This window comes from Aedes aegypti, chromosome 2, assembly GCF_002204515.2.
Source record: "Aedes aegypti strain LVP_AGWG chromosome 2, AaegL5.0 Primary Assembly, whole genome shotgun sequence".
NCBI lineage: Eukaryota > Metazoa > Arthropoda > Insecta > Diptera > Culicidae > Aedes > Aedes aegypti.
In genome coordinates this window covers 366,619,745-366,640,586 of record NC_035108.1, presented here as the reverse complement: position 1 = coordinate 366,640,586, position 20,842 = coordinate 366,619,745, and the positions used below count along the sequence as shown (strand labels likewise).

The 20,842-nt window shown below is 35.9% G+C and overlaps 1 protein-coding gene across 1 annotated transcript; it reads left to right on the top strand.

Annotated features, from left to right (window-relative positions):
* The first annotated feature begins 1,755 nt into the window (after window positions 1-1,755).
* LOC5577611 (endocuticle structural glycoprotein SgAbd-2) lies at window positions 1,756-17,812 on the top strand. The gene is made up of 3 exons (XM_001656555.2): window positions 1,756-1,911; window positions 16,928-17,142; window positions 17,202-17,812. Exons 1-3 carry the CDS (start codon window positions 1,900-1,902, stop codon window positions 17,545-17,547), a joined length of 573 nt encoding a protein of 190 aa, XP_001656605.1. The 5' UTR covers window positions 1,756-1,899; the 3' UTR covers window positions 17,548-17,812.
* Window positions 17,813-20,842: the final 3,030 nt, after the last annotated feature.

Below are 20,842 nucleotides of genomic sequence, written 5' to 3'. Positions count from 1 at the left end.
AAATCGTCCAAATGAAACGAAAACATTAGGTGGTTTTTGTATTGATTTAACGTTTATTAAAAAATATAAGTGTAGAGTGCAGTCGATATTGTTCATACTTTTCTTACCATAGGCCGATTCTATCGATTCCCACGATCGAAGCACACGAGCTATCAAACATCTAATCTACTGGAGGAGTTTGGCGAACTACAGCTGGAGCCAGAACTGAAACCGATCACCCAACCAAACAACACAAGGAAGCGATGACCAAACAAACAAACTCAATCATCTTGCACATCACTAGATTATTCTTGGAACGCCAAACACTGGTTCTCGGAACCACAGAACGACAAATGGTCCGTTTCAGGACCACCAAAGTGATTCCAAAAAGAGTTAATTTTCAAAAACTTCATCCGATCAATAACAACAAAAACTAGTACAACTTCACTATCATTCAAACATCATAATCAAATCAAATCCTTTTTAAAGTATTCTACTTTGAAATCCGAAACTCTGAAAAAGCTTCCAAGCCAAATGACAGATCTTCCTTAAAACCATAACGTGATTGAATACTCACAATCACGGCACCTATCATCAAACATCCTATCACCTGCAAAAAGCTACAGCACTGTTGTAAGAGTCTGACCCAGAATTGATCGAAGTTGTGTTCCTAGTAGTTCTACGTCAACCCCGCGGTAATGTAACCAACATTACCCACCTCATTTTTTTGTCTCTTTTGATCCATGAAAACCATGAACTGATAAAAAACGCATTGTATTCTTTACGTGGCAATAAGGGTACCAGATGGTTTTTGTTTCATTTGGATCCTCAAATTTTTCATACATATAGCTTTTAAGTTGAAAATTGTTGCAAGTTACTCCGCTTGACGGTACCCAAACAATAATTCATTATATAAAAACTTGAAAAATTACAAAAGTTTTTGATCTTTTCACGTTCACCACCACATAGCTCTTATTGAACACTTTTTCAATATTCGGCTCAAAACACTACTTTATTTAAAACTTCATAGTACTTCTAATAAAATGTTTATGTTTATATCTGTAAACAGTTGAGCTAATAAGGTGCCAAATTTCTGTTGCGTGAGCTAAAAAAGCCCAACAGCGAACTCTTATCCCAAATTACCCTGCCTATAGATTACATGATTCACCTACCCCGTTAGTACCCTTCCCCCGAAGTACATATCAAAATTTTCTGCCAGTTCCACCCCGTGGGAAAAGCGAATTAAAGTTCTCTAGATATAAAGTTTTCGTATCTAAACGGAAACGTCTGGTTTGTTACGGTCTCTTCTGCATTCATTGCAGAACTTTCAAATCAATAATGAAAGAAATTCATCTACTACAGTACCATATATGGTCAAAAATAAAATTGGAATCTTGTTTGTATTCGGTCGCATTTCTTCATACAAATTTCAAGCTCGTTTAGTCCCCCTTATAATCGAAGGATTCCCCTCAAATATTCACAGTGGCTTATGTAGCTTAGAATTTTAACAAATCAAATTTTCTCACATAAAAACGGGCCACCTTAGTGTGCATGCCGGGAAACAGTTGACCACCAGTTGGCATTAGCCTGACGAAGACCCGCAAAAGACTGGCGTGCGAAAGAGACCTTCCCCCAATAATGATCCACTGCCATGCGGGCAGAGAGGGGCACCACAGCTCGTCTTTGTGACTTGGGGGCTCTCGCTTCCACGCCGAAAGAGGTGTAGGTACGAAACAAAAACAAAAACTGCATCAGATTTAGACGGTTGGTATATAAAGACCCATCAATGGGGATCTCCGACCGCAGTCTAGATCTTACTTTCTTCCCTGAAGCACAATTCGGTTCTGAATCCAAACCAATTTGAAAAAGGGGGTGGTGACATTTCCAGTGGAAAGTGCAAAGTGCGTGATCTCTATAAAGATGAAGTTACTGGTAAGTGTGTGTAGAGCAATTGGTTATGTAAGAAAACTTGTGACCCTCCTGCGGCAAAGGGCAGCTCTAAAGAGTGAATGAACTTTCGGTGTGACCTGGAAACGCGATCGTGAACAAAAGCGGCGTGGTCGCTAGTTGCAATATATCATCTGGGGGAGCAGTTGGCAGACTCTCTGGCTTTCGACATGAAAAGGTGTCAAGCCCTCCGTTTTGACTTCCAAGGGTCTATTCCTTGGGCTTGGCTTTCCTCGTAGAACATCGTGATTCGTGATTTTGAAATACGGACCCCGACCTGGATTACCTAACAACCGTCATAGTCGCGTGGTATCTGTCTACCACCTACATTCGTTTTCGTTTGAGTGCTGTTGTGGGTGAGCTCTCCGATGACTTCTAGATGAATCTGAAATATCAAATGTCGAAGTGTGGAGGTAATTGAGGGTACTTCAGGAATGGGAGAGAGGCTGTGCTTTGTAGGGAGTGGTAATACGAGCCACGCGCCGATACTGGTTTTACCTTTCCAAATGTTGCAGCCAGTAGAGATGTGTCTAGAGTTTCAACGAGAAGAACAGTGTTGGGTAGATCGTGTGCTGTACTGGAAAGTAAATAGGGCATGAAGTTGAGAAGAGGCAAACGGCGCACTAAGGGATGTTTGGCGAATCTAGCTGGTCAAAAATCCTTTCTGGAAATTCGGTCGTGTTTTGAAATAATGTTCTGCATGTGTTACTTGAATAGTTGTGGAAATTTTAAACACTATTTTCAATTCCTACATCTTAGTGGTCTGTGTAAGGCAACACTTTGTTCTTATTTTGAAAAGAGTTATTACTAACATTTTGTAAACAACATATTACATTTTGTTTGCCATAACATCTCAAATGTTCTACAGATAAAATGGTATTATATGTTGTGTTTTGGAAGCATTAGAAGAAATCTCCCATTTTTGCAAGCGTGAAGAAAAAATATCCAAACTTATTTTGCAATCTATTACATATAACACGCAGGCTTCGTTCTTTGGTGTGTCATCCACAAACAAAGATTTTTGACATGCCTGATTTCACTCAGGTAAGTAAGATGTGAAAATATTGTTTAATATTGGTCCCAAAATGTTGCCTTGAGGAATACCTGCTTTCAGACTTGGAGTTCTTATCAACCTGAAGTGTACTATTGAAGAATTGAAGTTTTTTTTCAATTTTCCAATCAAGCCTCAATCAGCGAGATGGATCAACTAGGTCCGAGCTCTAAAGACAGCAATGAAAAAAAAATCAAGCCTCAATACCAAACACTGTCTAATGCTTTTCTATATCTAGAAGATCAACACTAGTAGAATATCCTTTGGATTTATTGGCACGAATCAAATTTGTTACACGTAAAAGTTGATAAATGGTCGAATGTCCATGGTGGAATCCGAACTATTCATTGGCAAAAAATGATTTTTCGTTGATGTGGACCATCATTCTGTTCAAAATGACCTTTTCAAAAAGTTTATTGATGGAGGAAAGCAAACTAATCGGACGATAGCTAGAAGTTATTATTATTCTATGGCTATATCGGTCATGCGACTCAAAGGTAAAGGGAGTCTATAGAAGCAAATGATGGAAACGAATAGGTGCATAGGCGTCGCAAGGGAGCGACAAGATTGAAATATAATTAGGTGGTGAAAATTGAGCAAGCCATTTTAAAGTCAGTAAGCATCGAAGCGTCTTGTATTTTGCCTAGCTTCTCTACTGGAAAAGGGTTTGCTCAAAGCTTTGAGCTTTGCTACCAACACAGGCTCATCATTTGCTTCTATAGACTCCCTTTACCTTTGAGTCGCATGACCGATATAGCCATAGAATAATAATAATTTAAAAACAATCACGGTCGAAACCTTCTCCTAGATAGCTAGAATCTTCTGCAGGATCTTTGTCCGGTTTTAAATGTTGTTGTTGTTTGAGAGAGACGAAGGTCATTCATCCCTTACAGTTTTAAAATTGGTATGGTTCAACTCCATTTGTCAGGAAACTATGCCAACTGAAAACATTTGTTAAATATATCAACTAAAAATAATAAGGTACTCTCTGGAAGTTTCATGATGAGGATGAAGAAAATTCCATCATCACCTGGGGCTTTCATATTTTTGAATGTTTCAATAATAGTTCTCACTTCTTCCAAATCAGGAATTTTCGAAAACGTTCTCTGGATTGAGAATGCTTTCGAAGTCCTGAGTAACTTGATTTTCAATTGAACTAGTGAGTACTAAATTGAAATTATGCGTGCAAAGCAAGTTTTTGAGTTTTTTTTTCGGATTCAGTAATAATTTGAATATTTCTTACAATGCCGGATTTGGCTCCTGAGCTTTTTTTTTGATTTGAGATAATTTTCAAAAAGGCTCAGAGCTAGGGTTAAATTGAGAAATTTTATTTTCAATTTTTTTTTCTCTTAACTGAGAAAACCTTTTTCAAATTTGTTTTTTTTTAGATCCTGCAATATAATTTTCATTGCAAGATTGCGAGTGCGTTGAAATTGCCTTCTCCTTACGTTTTTAAGATGGATCAAGAGTTTAAGATCATCGTCTACAATCACGGATACAAATTTTGGAATTTGAATTCCTCTGGCTTCAACAATGAAATTTGTTAAAGTTTCAAGGACATTGTCAATATCAAGTTTTGTTTGTAAAGAAATGTTAACATCAAGAATAGAGTCAATATATGTTTCATATATATTCCAGTCGGCTCAAAAATAATTGAAAGTAGAGCTGATTGGATTCCCAGACAACCAGAAATCGCACGAAAGTTAACGTTATACCTCGTTTATTCATACTAATTACATCAAACTCGCAAATTACCGTGGATAATATCGTCAGATTGATGAGTTTCCTCGCACAAAACGCTTTTTTTCTGAGTTCATTTGTACATTTTGTTTCGTTCCGTACACTTGTACAAAGTAAATCGAATCAATTCGTAGCAGCTGTCAAATCACCATTTGTTATCATAAGTTAAGTCGCATAAGATCACAGGTTATTTATTTATTTATTTAACTTACGAATTTTGAAAGAAGGAAAAACCCCTTTGAGTGATATTCTAATGAAATCTTCTCAAAAAGGCACAAAACCTCTTTATCTTTTCGAATAACGTTATAAAATAATATACATTAAATAAAGGCTCTCCCGGAATCGATCCATAGCGGAGCCGAAGTCTTCCATGTTCAATCAGTATGAATGTTCACAAGCACGTATCCAAAAAGCCAATCGATTAGATGGGATGAGTGCCAAAATTGTTGTCTCTGAAAGTAAAACCAGAAAAAAACAAACGAGCAGTATCATACACGATAAGAAATTTCATTTAAAAATTTGTATAAAATTTTCATGATAAGGAATGAATGATTTCCCAAAATATCTCGAACTGACACAGGAATATCAAGACCCAAACTAATTATATTTTCCAGTAATTTTTCTCTAGGTGCATCAAAACGACAACATTCAAAAACAATATGTTCTATGTCTTCATATGACTTATTACATTCACAAATATTTGAATCTGTGATATTCATGCGGTACAAATGACTACTACAAATATAATGATTTGACATTAATCTGGAAAAGGAACAAATAAAATTACGTCCAACAGGAAGATGTCGGAACCAGGGAAATACTTTAACTTTCGGATGAATGGAATAACAATATCGACCTTGGTCACTTGTATTCCAAGAAATTTGCCAATCATTTATTGAATGTTTTTTCAAATTAGTAAAATATTCCGAATAGTTAATATCGCGTTTATATATCGGTCCGCGAAAAACACCCAGTTTTGCCAATAAATCAGCCTGTTCATTACCATAAATATTGCAATGAGCTGGAATCCAAACAAATTTAATAACGAATCCTCTAGAATATAAATCATATAATAACCCTTTTATTGATAAAACAATATGATGGGTTTTGATATTGAAGCTAATGGAATTCAAAGCTTGAATACAGCTTAGGCTATCTGAACACACCACAAATATATTAGGTGTATTATTTTTGATCAAATTGCATGTAAAATATAAAGCTGTTAATTCAGCTGTAAAAATGGAACAAGGAGATTCTAATTTATAAAAATGAGCCAGTTGAAAGTTATATACACCAAACCCAGCCACATTTTCAATTAAAGATCCATCGGTGAAAAAAATCTGATCATTATCTACCCCAATAAATTTACGTTTTAATAACAATGGGGCATAACGGGGATAAGCATGACAAGGAATTTGTTTTAATTCTTCAAGTAAAGATAAATCAACAATTGGTTGAAAAGAATGAACATCCATGCTATATTCATGAAAATGTACAGATAAATTTGGAATAATATTTTCTGCAGAACAATAAATAAATGAATTCAATATTCTGTTAGTAGGATTAATTTCAAACAAAGATTTTAATGTATCAATTATAGGATGTTCATTTGAAAAACAATTTATCAAAAATTTGCAATTTAATTCCTGAAAGCGATACTTGAGGGGAATAATACCAGCAAGAATTTCAATAGATTTAGGATGAGTGGAATTCATCAAATTTAAACAAATTCTCAAACAACGATATTGTATTTTTTCTAGTTTAGAAAAATGAGTTTGAGCAGCGCTACCAAAAGCAAAACAACCATATTCCATTACTGAACGAATAGTTGTTTTGTAAAGAGTGATCATGTCATTAGGATGTGAACCCCACCATGTCCTAGTTATCAATCGAAGAAAATTTATCCTCTTTGAGCAAATTTTTTGGATATATATTATATGATTATTCCACTTTAATTTCGAATCAAACCATATACCAAGATATTTATAATCAATAACTTGTTCAATTTGTTGATTATTAAGATACAAATCAATATTTATTGGAGAATGTTTCCGTGAAAATAATATGAATTTTGTTTTTTGAACTGAAAAGCTGAAACCATTATTATGAGCCCATGTATAAATATTATCCAAACAAATTTGCATATAATGACGAATTACTTCTCTACTACGACCATGAATAGAAATTACCTTGTCATCCGCAAACTGTATGAAATAACATCCATTTGGAATAATGGAAATGATGTCACTGGTGAATAAATTGTATAAAAATGGACTTAAACAAGAACCCTGTGGTTAACCAAAGTAACTATAACGGACCATTCTGGAAGATCCATTATGAAAAAAATGCATTATTTTGAAGGAAAACAAATTGCACAAGAAATTTGAAATAATGATTGGAATTTTACAATCATTCATTTTTTTATAAAGCAAATCAATTAGGACGGAGTCATACGCACCAGAAACATCAAGAAAAGTAGGGGAACATGGTCCAATTCGGACCTAGTAACAGTTTTTTGGTCATATCTTTTCAGCACGATGGACGACATGAAAAGTTTTATGTTTTCGTGAAAGCCTGATTTAGCGTGCGAATTTTTCTCCCAGAGAGATTTGTGATATCTCCTACCAGGACATGACTAGACATGTTTGTACAAAATTCTCCAAAAGGTCCGAATTGGACCAACCCTGTTAAAATTCGGACCCCCCATGTTCTAATTCGGACCACCCTTTATTTTATCGTTTTATGCTATGGTAGTTATAAAATATAACTCCGATTTGTTAGGTATCGAAGCTTGTTGAACTTCTCCTATAAGCGCAAGCATAAAAAATTCGAGTCAGAACTTGCTCAAATAAAATGTGATTTTCAATAAAATAAAACATTCGTGAAATCCGAGCCTGGTTCAAAATTGAGTACAGTTAACTTTCCCTAACTCAATTTTAAACTGACTACAGTCAAACCTCCATGAGTCGATATTGAAGGGACCATCAACTCATGGAAATATCGAGTCATGGAACAGATATTCTTTGGAACGCTGTTTCTAGGGATCATCATAGTAACCATGGTTTATAACTTTTAGTATGGTTCCATGAGTCGATATCGAGCAATGGAACATCGACTCATGGAGGTTTGACTGTATCATGTATGGGAGATATCGAGATCAAGAACACATACATATATTTGAATTCTTGACAAAAATTATTTTGACAAAAATCTTTGGAAACATCTAGTTTTGCTTAGAATTTAGTAAAATTTTAATATATTGAATCATCTCATGAATATATCGGGTTAAAAATTTGAACTTGTCCGAGAAACTGAAAGAGACAGCATTGAGTCTCGGGACTACAAGTTGGAGTACATTTTAGCGTTCAAGTACGCTATATTAAAGTATTTATAAAATTAAGCCAAACTTCAAATTTTTATATTCAAAACACATTGTATCGGGTAAGGGAAAGTTGACTGTATTGTTCTCAGCACTCGTAAATGTTTTTTTTTTATCGTATTGTCAAACATATTTTGAAAGCTGTATCCAAAATAGACTGTGGTATTTTAATGCAGATGCTTTTCAAGCAGCTGACTCTTTTTTGGGTGGTCTGTCGTATTTCTTAGTTTTTTCGAAGACTTTTTCTTGACTGCAACAGAAACAGAGGCACCATCCATCAATATTACAGCTTCTGTGATTTTCTGGCAAGTCGAGAAGATTTTCAAGGGGTGGAGCTTATGAAATAGACTTAATGCTCGTTGAAAATCAGGAGGTCCGTATTGAACCATATTAAAAGGTCCGGATTGGACCAACACACATTTTGAGATTTCCAAACTAGTTGAGCTCAAACAGTGCATATATGTATCAAAACCATATGGTCAGATGAAAGCTTAGGCTAAGAGGATTCGATTATAAAATAACACAGAAAGATTGAAAAATTATTGTCAATTACAGAAGCTTGCAAGTAATGCTAATCGCTAGCATACTAGAGCACTTCAAAACAACAAACTAATATAAAAATCAAACGAATAAACTGAATGGCGTCAAATGTATTGAGTTAGATCCTAGCCAGACGGTGGGTAGAAAAACGATACACACGATCTTTACAATAGCGCCAGTATTGAGAAATGCTTGATGGTCCGTATTAGAACAGGGTCCGAATTGGACCAGCTTCCCCTACTAACAACATCTTGTTTTTTGTTGAACGACAGTTCAATATGTGAAGCTAGAAGAGCTACACAATCTCTAGTTCCACGACCTTTTCGAAATCCATATTGAGATGATGAAAATATGTTATTTTTCTCAGCCCATAATTCAAGACGATTAAGAATCATTCTTTCCATAAGTTTGCGAAGACACGATAATAAACTAATAGGTCTTATACTTTCTACTAGTGAAGGATTTTTATCAGGTTTAAGTAAACTAACTACTTTTATGGAACGCCACTCTAAGGGAAAAATGTTCTGAAACAAAAATGAATTATATAGGGATAGTAAATGTAATTTACCATCAATAGGTAAATTTTTTAGCACAATAAATTTTATATTATCAATACCTGGAGCAGTATTTTTGGTAATAGATAATGCCAAATTCATTTCTTCAATTGAAAATTCGCTACAAAGATCAGGATAATAATTATATAATTGATGAGTTTTGAATGTAATCGAGGTAGGAGCAAAATCAGGGCAAATTTTTGAAGCAAATTGATCAATCCAATTTTCCGAATACTCCGATGTCACACGGACATCGAACATAAGTTTTGCTTTTTCTAAAGCTTTAATATTATTTAGTTCTTTTATGTTAAAGTGAACTAAATAAAATTCTTGAGAAAGTCCTTTCCGAACAAAGCCAGATTGGGTTCTCTTTTTTATAATGATTACTTGGACTGGGGAAAATCCAAGTAAATCATTTATTCCATTTTTGATCTCTTCAGGTGACTTATAGTCACTTGAGAGACCTTTCAAGACAACTTTGAACAAACGATGAGTTTTGTCGTCATAAGTAAAAAATTTGTGCTTCTTCTCTTCAAGATATCTGAGAAGCAGTTCACGATCTTTAAGAGATTCCGGCAAAACGCGACAGTCTCCTTTCTTTGCGATTTGGAAGGAAACCTTGATTCCCCTAATGGAGTTCAAGATCTCTTGCCTAAATCCCGCAAATTCGGAACAACTGACCACGATAGGCGGCACTCTTTGCTTCCTCACTTGAATCAAAGAGCCTGGGCTAGAGGCTGCTTCGATTTGGTGTTCGGAAAATTTGTCTAGAGCATCGAACTGATTGCTCATTTCGATACAATTATTCATTTCACCCTTGGAAGAAAGTTCGCATTCCGGGGAAGCGTCCTTTCTTCCATTCTTGCCACGTGTAGTGACAGTTTTAAAACCCACTTTTTTGGAAGGAAGTAGTGAATTCAGAGATTCACCCTTCCTTTTGTTAGTTGTTGATACCATGTTTAGTTAATAAACGAAAGAAGACGTGACCTTCGAAAGGTTTTTTCCCAAGACGGTGTCCAAGAAGGATTACCACCGCTAGCTTTCGCCAACGGGTCCAACGAAAAATCGAAGGCACGGGTCCAAACAAGGATCGTAAAGGGATCAATAGTAGAAAAAGTAGTACTGAAAAGTACTGTTTTAGTAGCACTGAAAAGTACTGATTTGAATTTTAGCACTGAAAAGTACTGTTTATGTAGCACTGAAAAGTACTGATTTATTGCTTTAGGTAGTTTTTAAGAAAACTTCCAAGAGCAGAGAGAATTCGTGTACGCACAGCACGAAGGTACGATGCGCACTGCGCGTAGATAGAATGTGGAACTGGAACATGCTGCTTGTGTGAACCGTTGTATTGTTAGACGTGTGGAACTTATCATATCTGAACAGCTAAAAGCTCCGACGAGCTTGTCAAGCAATACATAGCAATACACAAATATTGTGTTTTTTTATTACACTTGAAAGCACCACCGAACGCAAAAGACGCTTTGACTAAGATGAAAAGAAGTGAGAGTTAGATTTGTTTTTTTTTACGCCAGGAGCACTCAAATTCTTGGAAAATATTCATGCTTTCATGTCTTATAGTCATGAAATCATGAAATATAAAAGATTATGATTTCATGACTTTTTGTTCATGAATCCGGCAACGGGGTTTTTCCGTGTAGTATAAAAAGGGGAGGAGTTTAAATTGCCTGCTACGATATTGGCATAGGATTTTCCCTAGGGGTGGGACAGCTTTTGCTTTTGAGCTAACTCTTGAGTTAGATTTAGAGTAACTCTTGTTTAGGAGTTCACATAGCAACCCGTAGGGTAGCTTGTTATTGAGTAGAAATCTATGGCAAAAATGACGTTAGTTTACGTAGACAGATTTTTATTTCTCTGATTGTAAATTGACGGAATGGACAGCTGCTGCCAGAAGGACGTAGGCTACGAATTCCCCGAGCTGCAAGTCCACATTTAACGAATACTCATGCTATTGGTATGAGTGATATCGAGTACCAGAGCTTCACGGTAGGCAGAGAAAGTTGATAACAGCTGTTACAAAATGTGCTAGTGCTCTACCGAATACTACTAGAAGCTAATGGGCTGAGCAGAAACGCGTTATCCTATGTGCTGCAATCGTTATTGAATTTGGGATAGATCGAGCAATTTATAGACTATGAAAGCGTGTGGATGGTTACTGTCGTCCGATATCCGGACTTGTTTGTCTTAAAAGTGTATTTCACGCTCAAAAAAGAGTTCTGGAAAACGTGAACTGTCAAAAATACACCATGACCAACCACCAACGGTCACATAAACATGATCTAGTTCATACACCGTGAACTTTGCTTGCTTTTGCTTGTTGACAAGTTCACGTCTGCTGTTCACGGAACGGATTTTTTTTTCTGTGTAGAATACCGCTTCAACGTTTTCCGGCTGCTACAATGAGTACTGTAAGCTAGACCATTGTAAAAGGCAAAAGTCCACTAGGAGCAAAACGTCCGAGTTTTTCAAATTTACAAGAGCATTTATGCTTTCAGCTTAGAGTGGATGCTATTCTTTTAGAGCGCCTAATAAAGAGTTTTACACGTGAGCGTGAATTTGAAAGCTTGTTCATCATTTATAAATTCATTTTTTTGTCTTTACTATGATTCTCTTCAGATATGAACAATTTCTCATTCGGTGATAATATCGATATTTTTTTATGGAGATCGCGAAAGCAATGTAAGATTAGACATTTCTCAATATGGTGGGAAATGTGCTTGATAGATTTAATTATTGGCGTTACTTAATTTAAGATTCAGTCACTTCATCAAAACACCAAAATAGGGACCATAGTCGAAATTCCTTTTTGTGTTCGAGAAATTTTGAATTCGTTAAGTTGGATGCTGCGAAAAAAATCGATTTGATATATTGAATAATGCGAACACGTGATGCCGGATGCTTTCATAGTAACCGGAAATAGTTTTGAGCAAAATCTGAGTTACTCAAGCTTACTCTGTGATCAAAGTGTTGCTCTGAGCATGGCTGTACCACTCTTAGGATTTTTCTTGGGTAGATCTATTCGAAATTGAAAGATTCGAACGACTACCCGCAGGAATAAAATAAGTTTGTGAAGCATGTTTATAATCTTCCTGATGGGTATGATTCTTAATCAAGTGATCGTTAACTGAAAAATGAGCATTGTTCGATACTCTACCAAGGGAATTCCAGATACGACCGTTACTGTTATCGTAACGGATATTATCTTTCATCTGCCTGGCACGAGCCTCGACTCGCCTACGCGAAGGGCAATCCGAAAATTTAGATATATGATGACCCCCGCAATTTGCGCATTCAAATTTTGTGGTATCATCCTTTACAGGACAGACGTCCTCAGCGTGAGAAGAAGCTCCGCAAATATTGCATTTAGCATCCATGCGACAATGTTTTGTATCATGACCCCACTTTTGGCACCGACGGCATTGAGTGGGGTTCTGGAAATTTCCTCCAGGTTTCTGGAAATGTTCCATGTCACACGGACATCGAACAAAAGTTTTGCTTTTTCTAAAGCTTTAATATTATTTAGTTCCTTCTTGTTAAAGTGAACTAAATAATATTCATGAGAAAGCCCTTTCCGAACAATGCCAGATTGGGTTCTTTTTTTCATAATCATTACTTGGACTGGGGAAAATCCAAGTAAATCATTTATTCCACTTTCGATCTCTTCAGGTGATTTATAGTCACTTGAGACCTTTAAGACGACTTTCAACAAACGTTCAGTTTTGTCGCCCTAAGTAAAAATTTTGTGCTTCTTCTCTTCAAAATGTTTGAGAAGAAGTTCGAGATCTTTACGAGTTTCCAGCAAAAAAACCGACAGTCTCCTTTCTTTGCGATTTGGAAGGAAACCTTGATTCCCCTGATGGAGTTCAAGATCTCCTGCCTTAATCCCCCAAATTTGGAATAACTTGTTTCCTCACTTGAATTAAAGAGCCAGTCCTAGAGACTGCTTCGGTTTGGTGTTCGGAAAATTTGTCTAAAGCATCGAACTGATTGCTCATTTTGATGCAATTATCAATACTATCCATTTCACCCATGGAAGAAAGCGCGCATTCCGGAGGAACGTCTTTTCTTCCATTTATACCACGTTAAATTTTTTCGATCAATAAATTGAAATGGAACGCGAATCAAACACGTCCAAATGCATCATTTCTTGCAAGGGGGTGACCGCTTCAAAATGGTTGGCAACCACTGGTGTGAATCAAGCATAATGCGTCAAAATATCATTTTAATCGTGTTCCCACAGTGCTACCCTGACCGTTATTATCAGAAAAAAATCTCCATCAAATCTGTGCTCATCAGTCGTCCATAGCTAAGCTGCATGTCTGAGCAAAATTTCAAAAAAATCGTAGGGCTCGTTTTGAAGTTACGCCCTTTTCATTGTATAAGTCTACTAATTCAAAGGAAATCTGAGATATTCTAACGAATTTTCATTGGCCCATGATTATCAGAAGAAATATTCTATCAAAATTTGGTTTGTTTAGTTATTTGTAAGATCTTGGTGGAGTTTTCAATGAGAAAATAGACTTTACAGGAAAAATAGAAATTCGGAGTTACGCCCTTTTTGAGGTGTAATCTTTGAAGACACTAATTATAAATAGAATAATATGGCATTCTAATAGCGTTGAGCATGTTCAATTGTTTTCAATGGCACATTGCACTAACATGCCACAAAAGTCTTTTACTATTAATTGAGTTTTCATAGGCTCAAGTGCGTAAAAGCATTACGGAGCTAATTTCATCATGTAATCAAATTAGTTCTAGTAGCACAATATTCTGGCTAGGTTGGTGAACCCATGTACTCACGATTCAGGTTTTTTCACGTGCTACTGATTGCTACTTGTTGTATATCGAAGCAAAGCATACGTCAAGAAGTACTATACGAGTTGAATTTTCGGTTATGGGTAGCAGTGTATGGATTGAAATAAAATTAATGACGTAGAAAGCATCGATACAAAATGGAAGAGAATAATGCAAAGTTTAAAAAATCCGTTATTATTTTGTCTAATGGAATTCAAAATCGTAGTATTTACAGAGCTTAATTTTAAATGTTTGGCTTTGTCCGCTTGAAAAACTTTGTGTAGCTTCCAAGGTATGTTTTTTTTCGTTTGTGAAGGGTTGTAGCAGCTGGTGAGTCTTTACTTCACAAGCACAGTTCGTGATCGAAAAAACAAATTACATATACATATTCCGTTTGTGTAGAATTCAAACCATATTATGGTAGGTAGCCTATCAGGTAATCAACAGGTCCACAGAACAATTTACGATTTTCCGTTAATCAAAACTGGAATTTACGTATCGATGAACAACTATGTTTCAGTTCCTAGAATGGAATGACTTCGAATTCCATTATCACGGGACAATGTAATTCAAGGTAATAATATATTTGGACAATAGCATTCAGTTATGTTTTTAAATCAATTAAACCAAATAATATCGCATGTTTCTTACTTCTCTTAAGCGTATTTCACGTACTGAGGCTTGCTCTTCACGAGTTAGCTTGAGAATGAGTTAATTAATTTATATAATTCTTTCACTATTGTATTTATCCAGGGCTCTTATGTGTTTGTGTAATCGAAAAGACCGGAAAACCCAAAGGAAAAATTGTAGATTTGTGCAAATTCTAAATGTAGAAATGATCACAAACGATTACAAAAGTATTGACAGTGGTCTAAAGTTCTATAGTTTGACCAATAGTTCAGTACTCAGCGATTGAAGATTAACTTCGAGGGCATTCCAAAGTTTTCCGGAACAGCCGAAGGGGTAGCTAGTTGGGCTATAACAATATTTTTTGAGTAATAATAATGTCGCAAAAATGGCTCCATAATGCCTTACAGCGCCTAAGCTTTTGAAAAATTAATTAATTGTCAAAGACTTTGGCGACATGTAAGTGCAATGTGTCATTAAAATTAATTGAACATGCTTATCGGTATTAGAATGCCAAATTAATCTATTTGAAATTAGTGTTTTCAATGGTTACACCTCAGAAAGGGAGTAACTTCAAATTTCGTTTATTTTCTCATTCAAAACTCCACCAATAGGTTATAAATTACTAAACAAATTAATTTTGAACCAAATTTTGATAGTATTTTTTTCTGATAATCACTTCCAATAAAAATTCGTTAGAATATCTCAGACTTCCTTTGAATTAGTAGACTTATACAATGAAAGGGGCGTAACTTCAAAACGGGCCCTACGATTTTTTTGAAAGTTTGCCCAGACATGCAGCTTAACTATAGAAAACGACTGGTGAGTACAGTCAGGGGAGCACCGTGGTTCCGCTACTAACTACACACAAAGATAGCAAAACAACGCATCGAAATATTTATGGCCACCTAGATTTACTAAATACCTTATAGTATGGCAGCGCAACGAGATGAAGTTCACTTTCGATTTCGACAGGGGTTCGGAAATCGAAAGGACTGGATTGGAGCACGAGAATTTTCAATCAGCTGATGCTGCTTGAAAGTGAGTGGCGGACGACGGTGCCTAATTAGCATTTAATTTGAATAAGAGCAACCGAGCACGAAGAGAATGGGAAGATTCAATGCAAATTGGTGTGTGCATTCTACCGGGTAAAGTATGGCCCCCCTCAATTGAGGTTATGTAATTTCCTCAATCGGTGATGATTGATGCATCCGATCGATTGATGCGTGTTTAGAATTATAGTGTGGTTGTGCGGTTTCTAATATTCGGTTTGAAATTATTTAGGATTTAAAAGTTTACTTTTTATTCTTTTAGCCTTCTTTATCTGTATTTTCATTAATCCTTAAAAAAATAAACTGCTTTTTTATTTTATTTCTCATATTCTTACTTAAAAACAAATACAATACTCTTTACAATTATGCACAAAATTATTAGGGGATGAGCTCAAAATTTCTAATGTAATCATTGCAGTGAAAATGATTCTTTAAAAACTGTCATGTGATTCACACAATGGATATGCTAAAAGGTTTCTTTGAACGATTTTAGAAGAGCACTCAGTGTGGAGTATTTCATCAATCGTTCCAGATATTTTCCAGATATTCCTTCAAGGTTGCTACTGATATTTTCCAAGAATTTAAGAAGAAAAACAGTTATAAATGTTTCAGAAATGATGCAACGGGTTTTCAGTCTTTACTATCCTGCAAATATTTTTCGATTATTTAGACCCACTGTGTTTCGAATGAAGAAGAGGAAGGGAGGTTAGAATGAAAAATAAAATCTGAGTCTCAAATAATTGAAGTTTCAACCTTCAAAATTTGATCAACATTCAGTGAATTATTTCTTCAATTTTCAATATTCTATCACAGTTTTTTTTAAGGCGAGAGTTCAAAAGGGATAATTTAAACGAAGTAATATGCAAGACTCAAGAAGATACTTAGACATGTAAATTTCATGGGAAAGTTCACTTTGATTTTTCAAAGATTTCTCTCAACCTTAATCTGCCATTAGAACACCAGTCCCATTGAAAATTCATGCAGAAAAATCCATTGCAGAGCCTTCACCAATTTTGGGACCAAAAAATCTTGAAGAATCATTCAACAATGTTTGATTTTTTTTTCTGCTGCTCCTTCAGAAGTTATCATTGCATTTGGCATTCCTATGTCGTGTGACAGAATGTGGACCGCCAGGAATCGAATCCAGACACGACGTTGCTTTGTAGTGATCTAATCGCGAAAGTCCCATTAGGATTTGTATTTGAACAATTTTATCTTTATCATTTGCCTACTTTTTTGTTTTCAGATTTTATCAGCGCTCCTAGCTTCGGCCTGCGCTTTTCCGCAGCGCAACAATGACTACGACCATCACCAACAGCATCAACAGCAACACCAACCACAACAGCAACAACAGCACCAACACCAGCAAAACATCGAAAAGCGCACTCAAGAGACCACCACTTGGATTCCGATTCTGAAATACAACAAGGAACAGGGCGAAGATGGCAGCTATAAAACCGAGTAAGTGCCCAATCTTTCCATGGAATTTCTAGCATTTGCCTAACTGTTCCTTTTTGAAGGTATCAAACCGGTAACAACATTGTCCACGAAGAATCCGGCTACCTTAAGGACTTCTCTGATGCCCACCCGAACGGAGTGCTCGTTCAGCAGGGTGCCTACTCGTACGAAGCTCCCGACGGACAGATCATCCACGTGCAGTACACCGCCGACGAGAAGGGATTCCGTGTGACCGGAGACCATCTGCCAACCGAACCACCAATCCCGGAAGGTATCCGCAAGGGTCTGGAGGAGATCTACGCCGGAATCAAGCGTCGCGAGCAGGAAGCCAAGTCTAACCCGAAGTACGCGGAAACGGCTGCTCAGCGAGCGGAACTTGACTACAACGGCCAATACTACCATCAGTGAGCGCGGAACGCGGCGGCGAGACTTAGGATATTCGTGTGTGTATTTATATTAGGATAAACCGAAGCGCTGACATCAGGCTTCCTAGCTTAATGATGATATCTTTGTTGAACCTGAACTTCTTGCTATGGCTCGCGGTATCAAATGATGGCTGCGAGAACGACTTATCTGAAAAGAAGACTGTGATTTCCTTTCTCTAGCGTTTAGCGTAAACGCAAAGAATGGCTTATCCACAAGCGATGGAATAAACTTTACTTTATTATTGAAACGAGTGTTGTTGGGGATCCGAAACGTTTGATTCGTTATAAGGAAGGAATGAGCATGAGAATAATAGAAATATTAGTAGTAGAACGCTAGTGGCGCTGTTATCACAAAACGAATCCGTTTATTATTACCTTTAACTGTATTATGTGGATACGTTCAACTAGTGGTATTTATTTTGATTTTTGTTTTTCCAAATTCTCGTTAGAATTTTTTGAAGGTACAAAATAGCCAAAAAAAACACAAATTCAACTTGAGGCACCTCCTAATCTTCTCCAAATTGGATGAAAATTTGTCTGGTAGTTTGTTTTAGTATTGCAACTAGGACTAGGGGGTGACTGGTTGAATCCCAGAAATTTTGATTTTTGTGAAACTGTCTACTGTCCAAGTTGTATGCATGTCCAATTTTTTACCCTACATGAATTTTTGATTCAGGTTGAAAATGACATTACTTTCTAAAATCCCGGCCCCAAATATGAAGCCAAATATGAGGTTTAAACTCTTACAAATCAAACTTTAAGACTTAGATGAAAATTTAAAAACTCTAACCTTGGGATACGCCTAAAAGAAGGCAATTTCATAAAGAAATTCTTTATTCTTTATAGTTATTTGTAATTTTGTTAAATTTCAAATGCCTATGGAAATTGTGTCTACTTAATCGATAAAGACGATGCCATTTTTAGTAAACACTACATTTTCCTTGTTTATCCCTTTCGGGATGTGCGATTCTTCACCTTTATAATCAAATCTCTTTTACGAAGTGGTAACACTCCAAAACTAATTGCATTCTACATGATGTGTGAATGTAACTAATTGGCAATAAAGAATTGAAGACGGAGAGAAAATATATGTGAATCCGGCCCTGCATGAGACTTTTCAAAAAAGTATGCTTCGTCCCGAAAGGGTTATATTGTTTGCAAAACTCATGTAAGCCTTGAATCTTTGATGGTGTCAACCATGATTATGGAAATCATTCCTTGGAAAAGTTTTCACGCAAACCCTATTTTTATAAGCCTATGAATATAAGAAAGAGAAGCACCATTCATGCATGGAAAATATTCTATCGATGTATGTTGTCTTGAAGTACTTACAGGGAGGGACATTTCGATCAATGTTACGGTACCGTCAAACAAGGTAACATGCAACACTTTTGAGCTCCAGAGCAATATGGGTAGAAAAATGATTAATTCACCGGACACTTATGCTACTTAGGGCCGATTTCTTCACCTTCGCTTAAGCCGTAAACCACGTTTACCCATACCATTATACCTGGTTTAAGACCTAATCGGTAATGAAGAAACCGCTCATTAATGCATAATACAGAAAAATATTATGTGATTTTATGTGGTCCTTTTACCCATATATGACAAATATTTATATTTTCGTAGTGTACACAAATAAATTTAATAATTTTAATATGAGTTTCGACATCATCTTTTTATAATGTTGTAAATTGCCCAATTATAAAGGTGGCTCCCAATACCGGACACAATCTGGAAATGGCTCAAACTCTGTAAATTTGTACATCATCAAATGACTTCACTCTTGGAATAGTGTTTCATTGCCAATTTAATGCATTTGAAACCTTTACAAAAACAATTTCAGTTTAAGTTAGTTGGTAAGGTGCCCAACGAAAATCTTTTTCAAATATGATGAAAAATAACACATATTACGATGTTGCTCTGAATGTTCATTCTTCTCATTTTACTGCATATTGGATACCATGATCGACGGAATCCGTGAAAAATTAAGGTATCTTGAGACACGGGTGCAACAATTCATATTACAAATCAAGCTGGATGAAACGAGGGGAGAGGAGGTGCTTGACCAAAATTATAGTTTATTCACATTTAGTTTTAATATGGTATTAAATGTATTCATACTTTCAAATTATGATTATAATACTGCTGCACAGTATGGTCAAGGGGTTAAACATAAACCACGATATTTCTGGAGAGATAGCTGATGGATTGCAGTATCACTAATCACTCGCTTATTTCAATCATTTATATCAAATATTCCATCATTTGCGATACTTTAAAGATAAGGAGGGTACAAAAAAAGGGGAGGGGGTTCCATTCAAATCTTAGTTCAACTCTTCAAATTTGATTTCAAGTTAAAAACATAATATGGCACATGGATTGTGCTGTCTTGAAAATAAAACCCTGTGTCGGGTTATTGATTAGATTAGATTTTACAATAAAAAATGTGATATGTTCAAGTATATTTTAAAAATGATCTGGGACAGACACAAACATTCTGAAAACGCCATCATTTTTGTTTATTTTCATACTTTCAAGCCCGGGGTGTCCGGTCTCCGATCGACTTTTTTTTTCGAACAGTGTTATATTCGACCATGCTTTCGTGATGTAAAAGACAGTTTCAAAATGAATTCAAAATGATTACTATTTAGGCAAAAAATTTAAGTTGGCCCTTTTAAAGATTTCAAACATCTCTACTTTTTTTTAAAGGCATGCATATTTCAAGGTTATGTTATTCTACGCAAACATTACTCTCCAGTCTTTATAATAGCTTTTTTTTCTTCTAATACATCATTTTGATTACACCATTATTTCTCAATTTTTCAACTTCATCCGATATTGGGTGCTGTCCAGTACTGGAGGATCTCTCGCTACTAATTTCCACGTAAACCATACCACGCGGTATTTATTTTATTGAAATTCAGATTCGTTGGACCCAGAGGGACGAAAATGTACAGTTATCGCACATGGTTGCATGCCACCATGTGCGATAACTGTACAAAAACAGTTTTAATGTGCTACGGTAAAAGCATAAAAATACTGTAAACGCAGGTACCATAATCATCAAATTGATCTATATAAACAAAATTGCTTCTTGATGCAATATAACGTGATACTCTTGGAAATAAAGACTTGACTGCTAGTAGAAAGCCATTCACAAAATTGTATTCATTTTCTTCTGAACAGACAGTGAACTTTTTGGTTCATGCTTAATACAATTGATTTTTATATAGATTTCAATCAAAGAGACATTCCACATTTTATGATATGCCTTA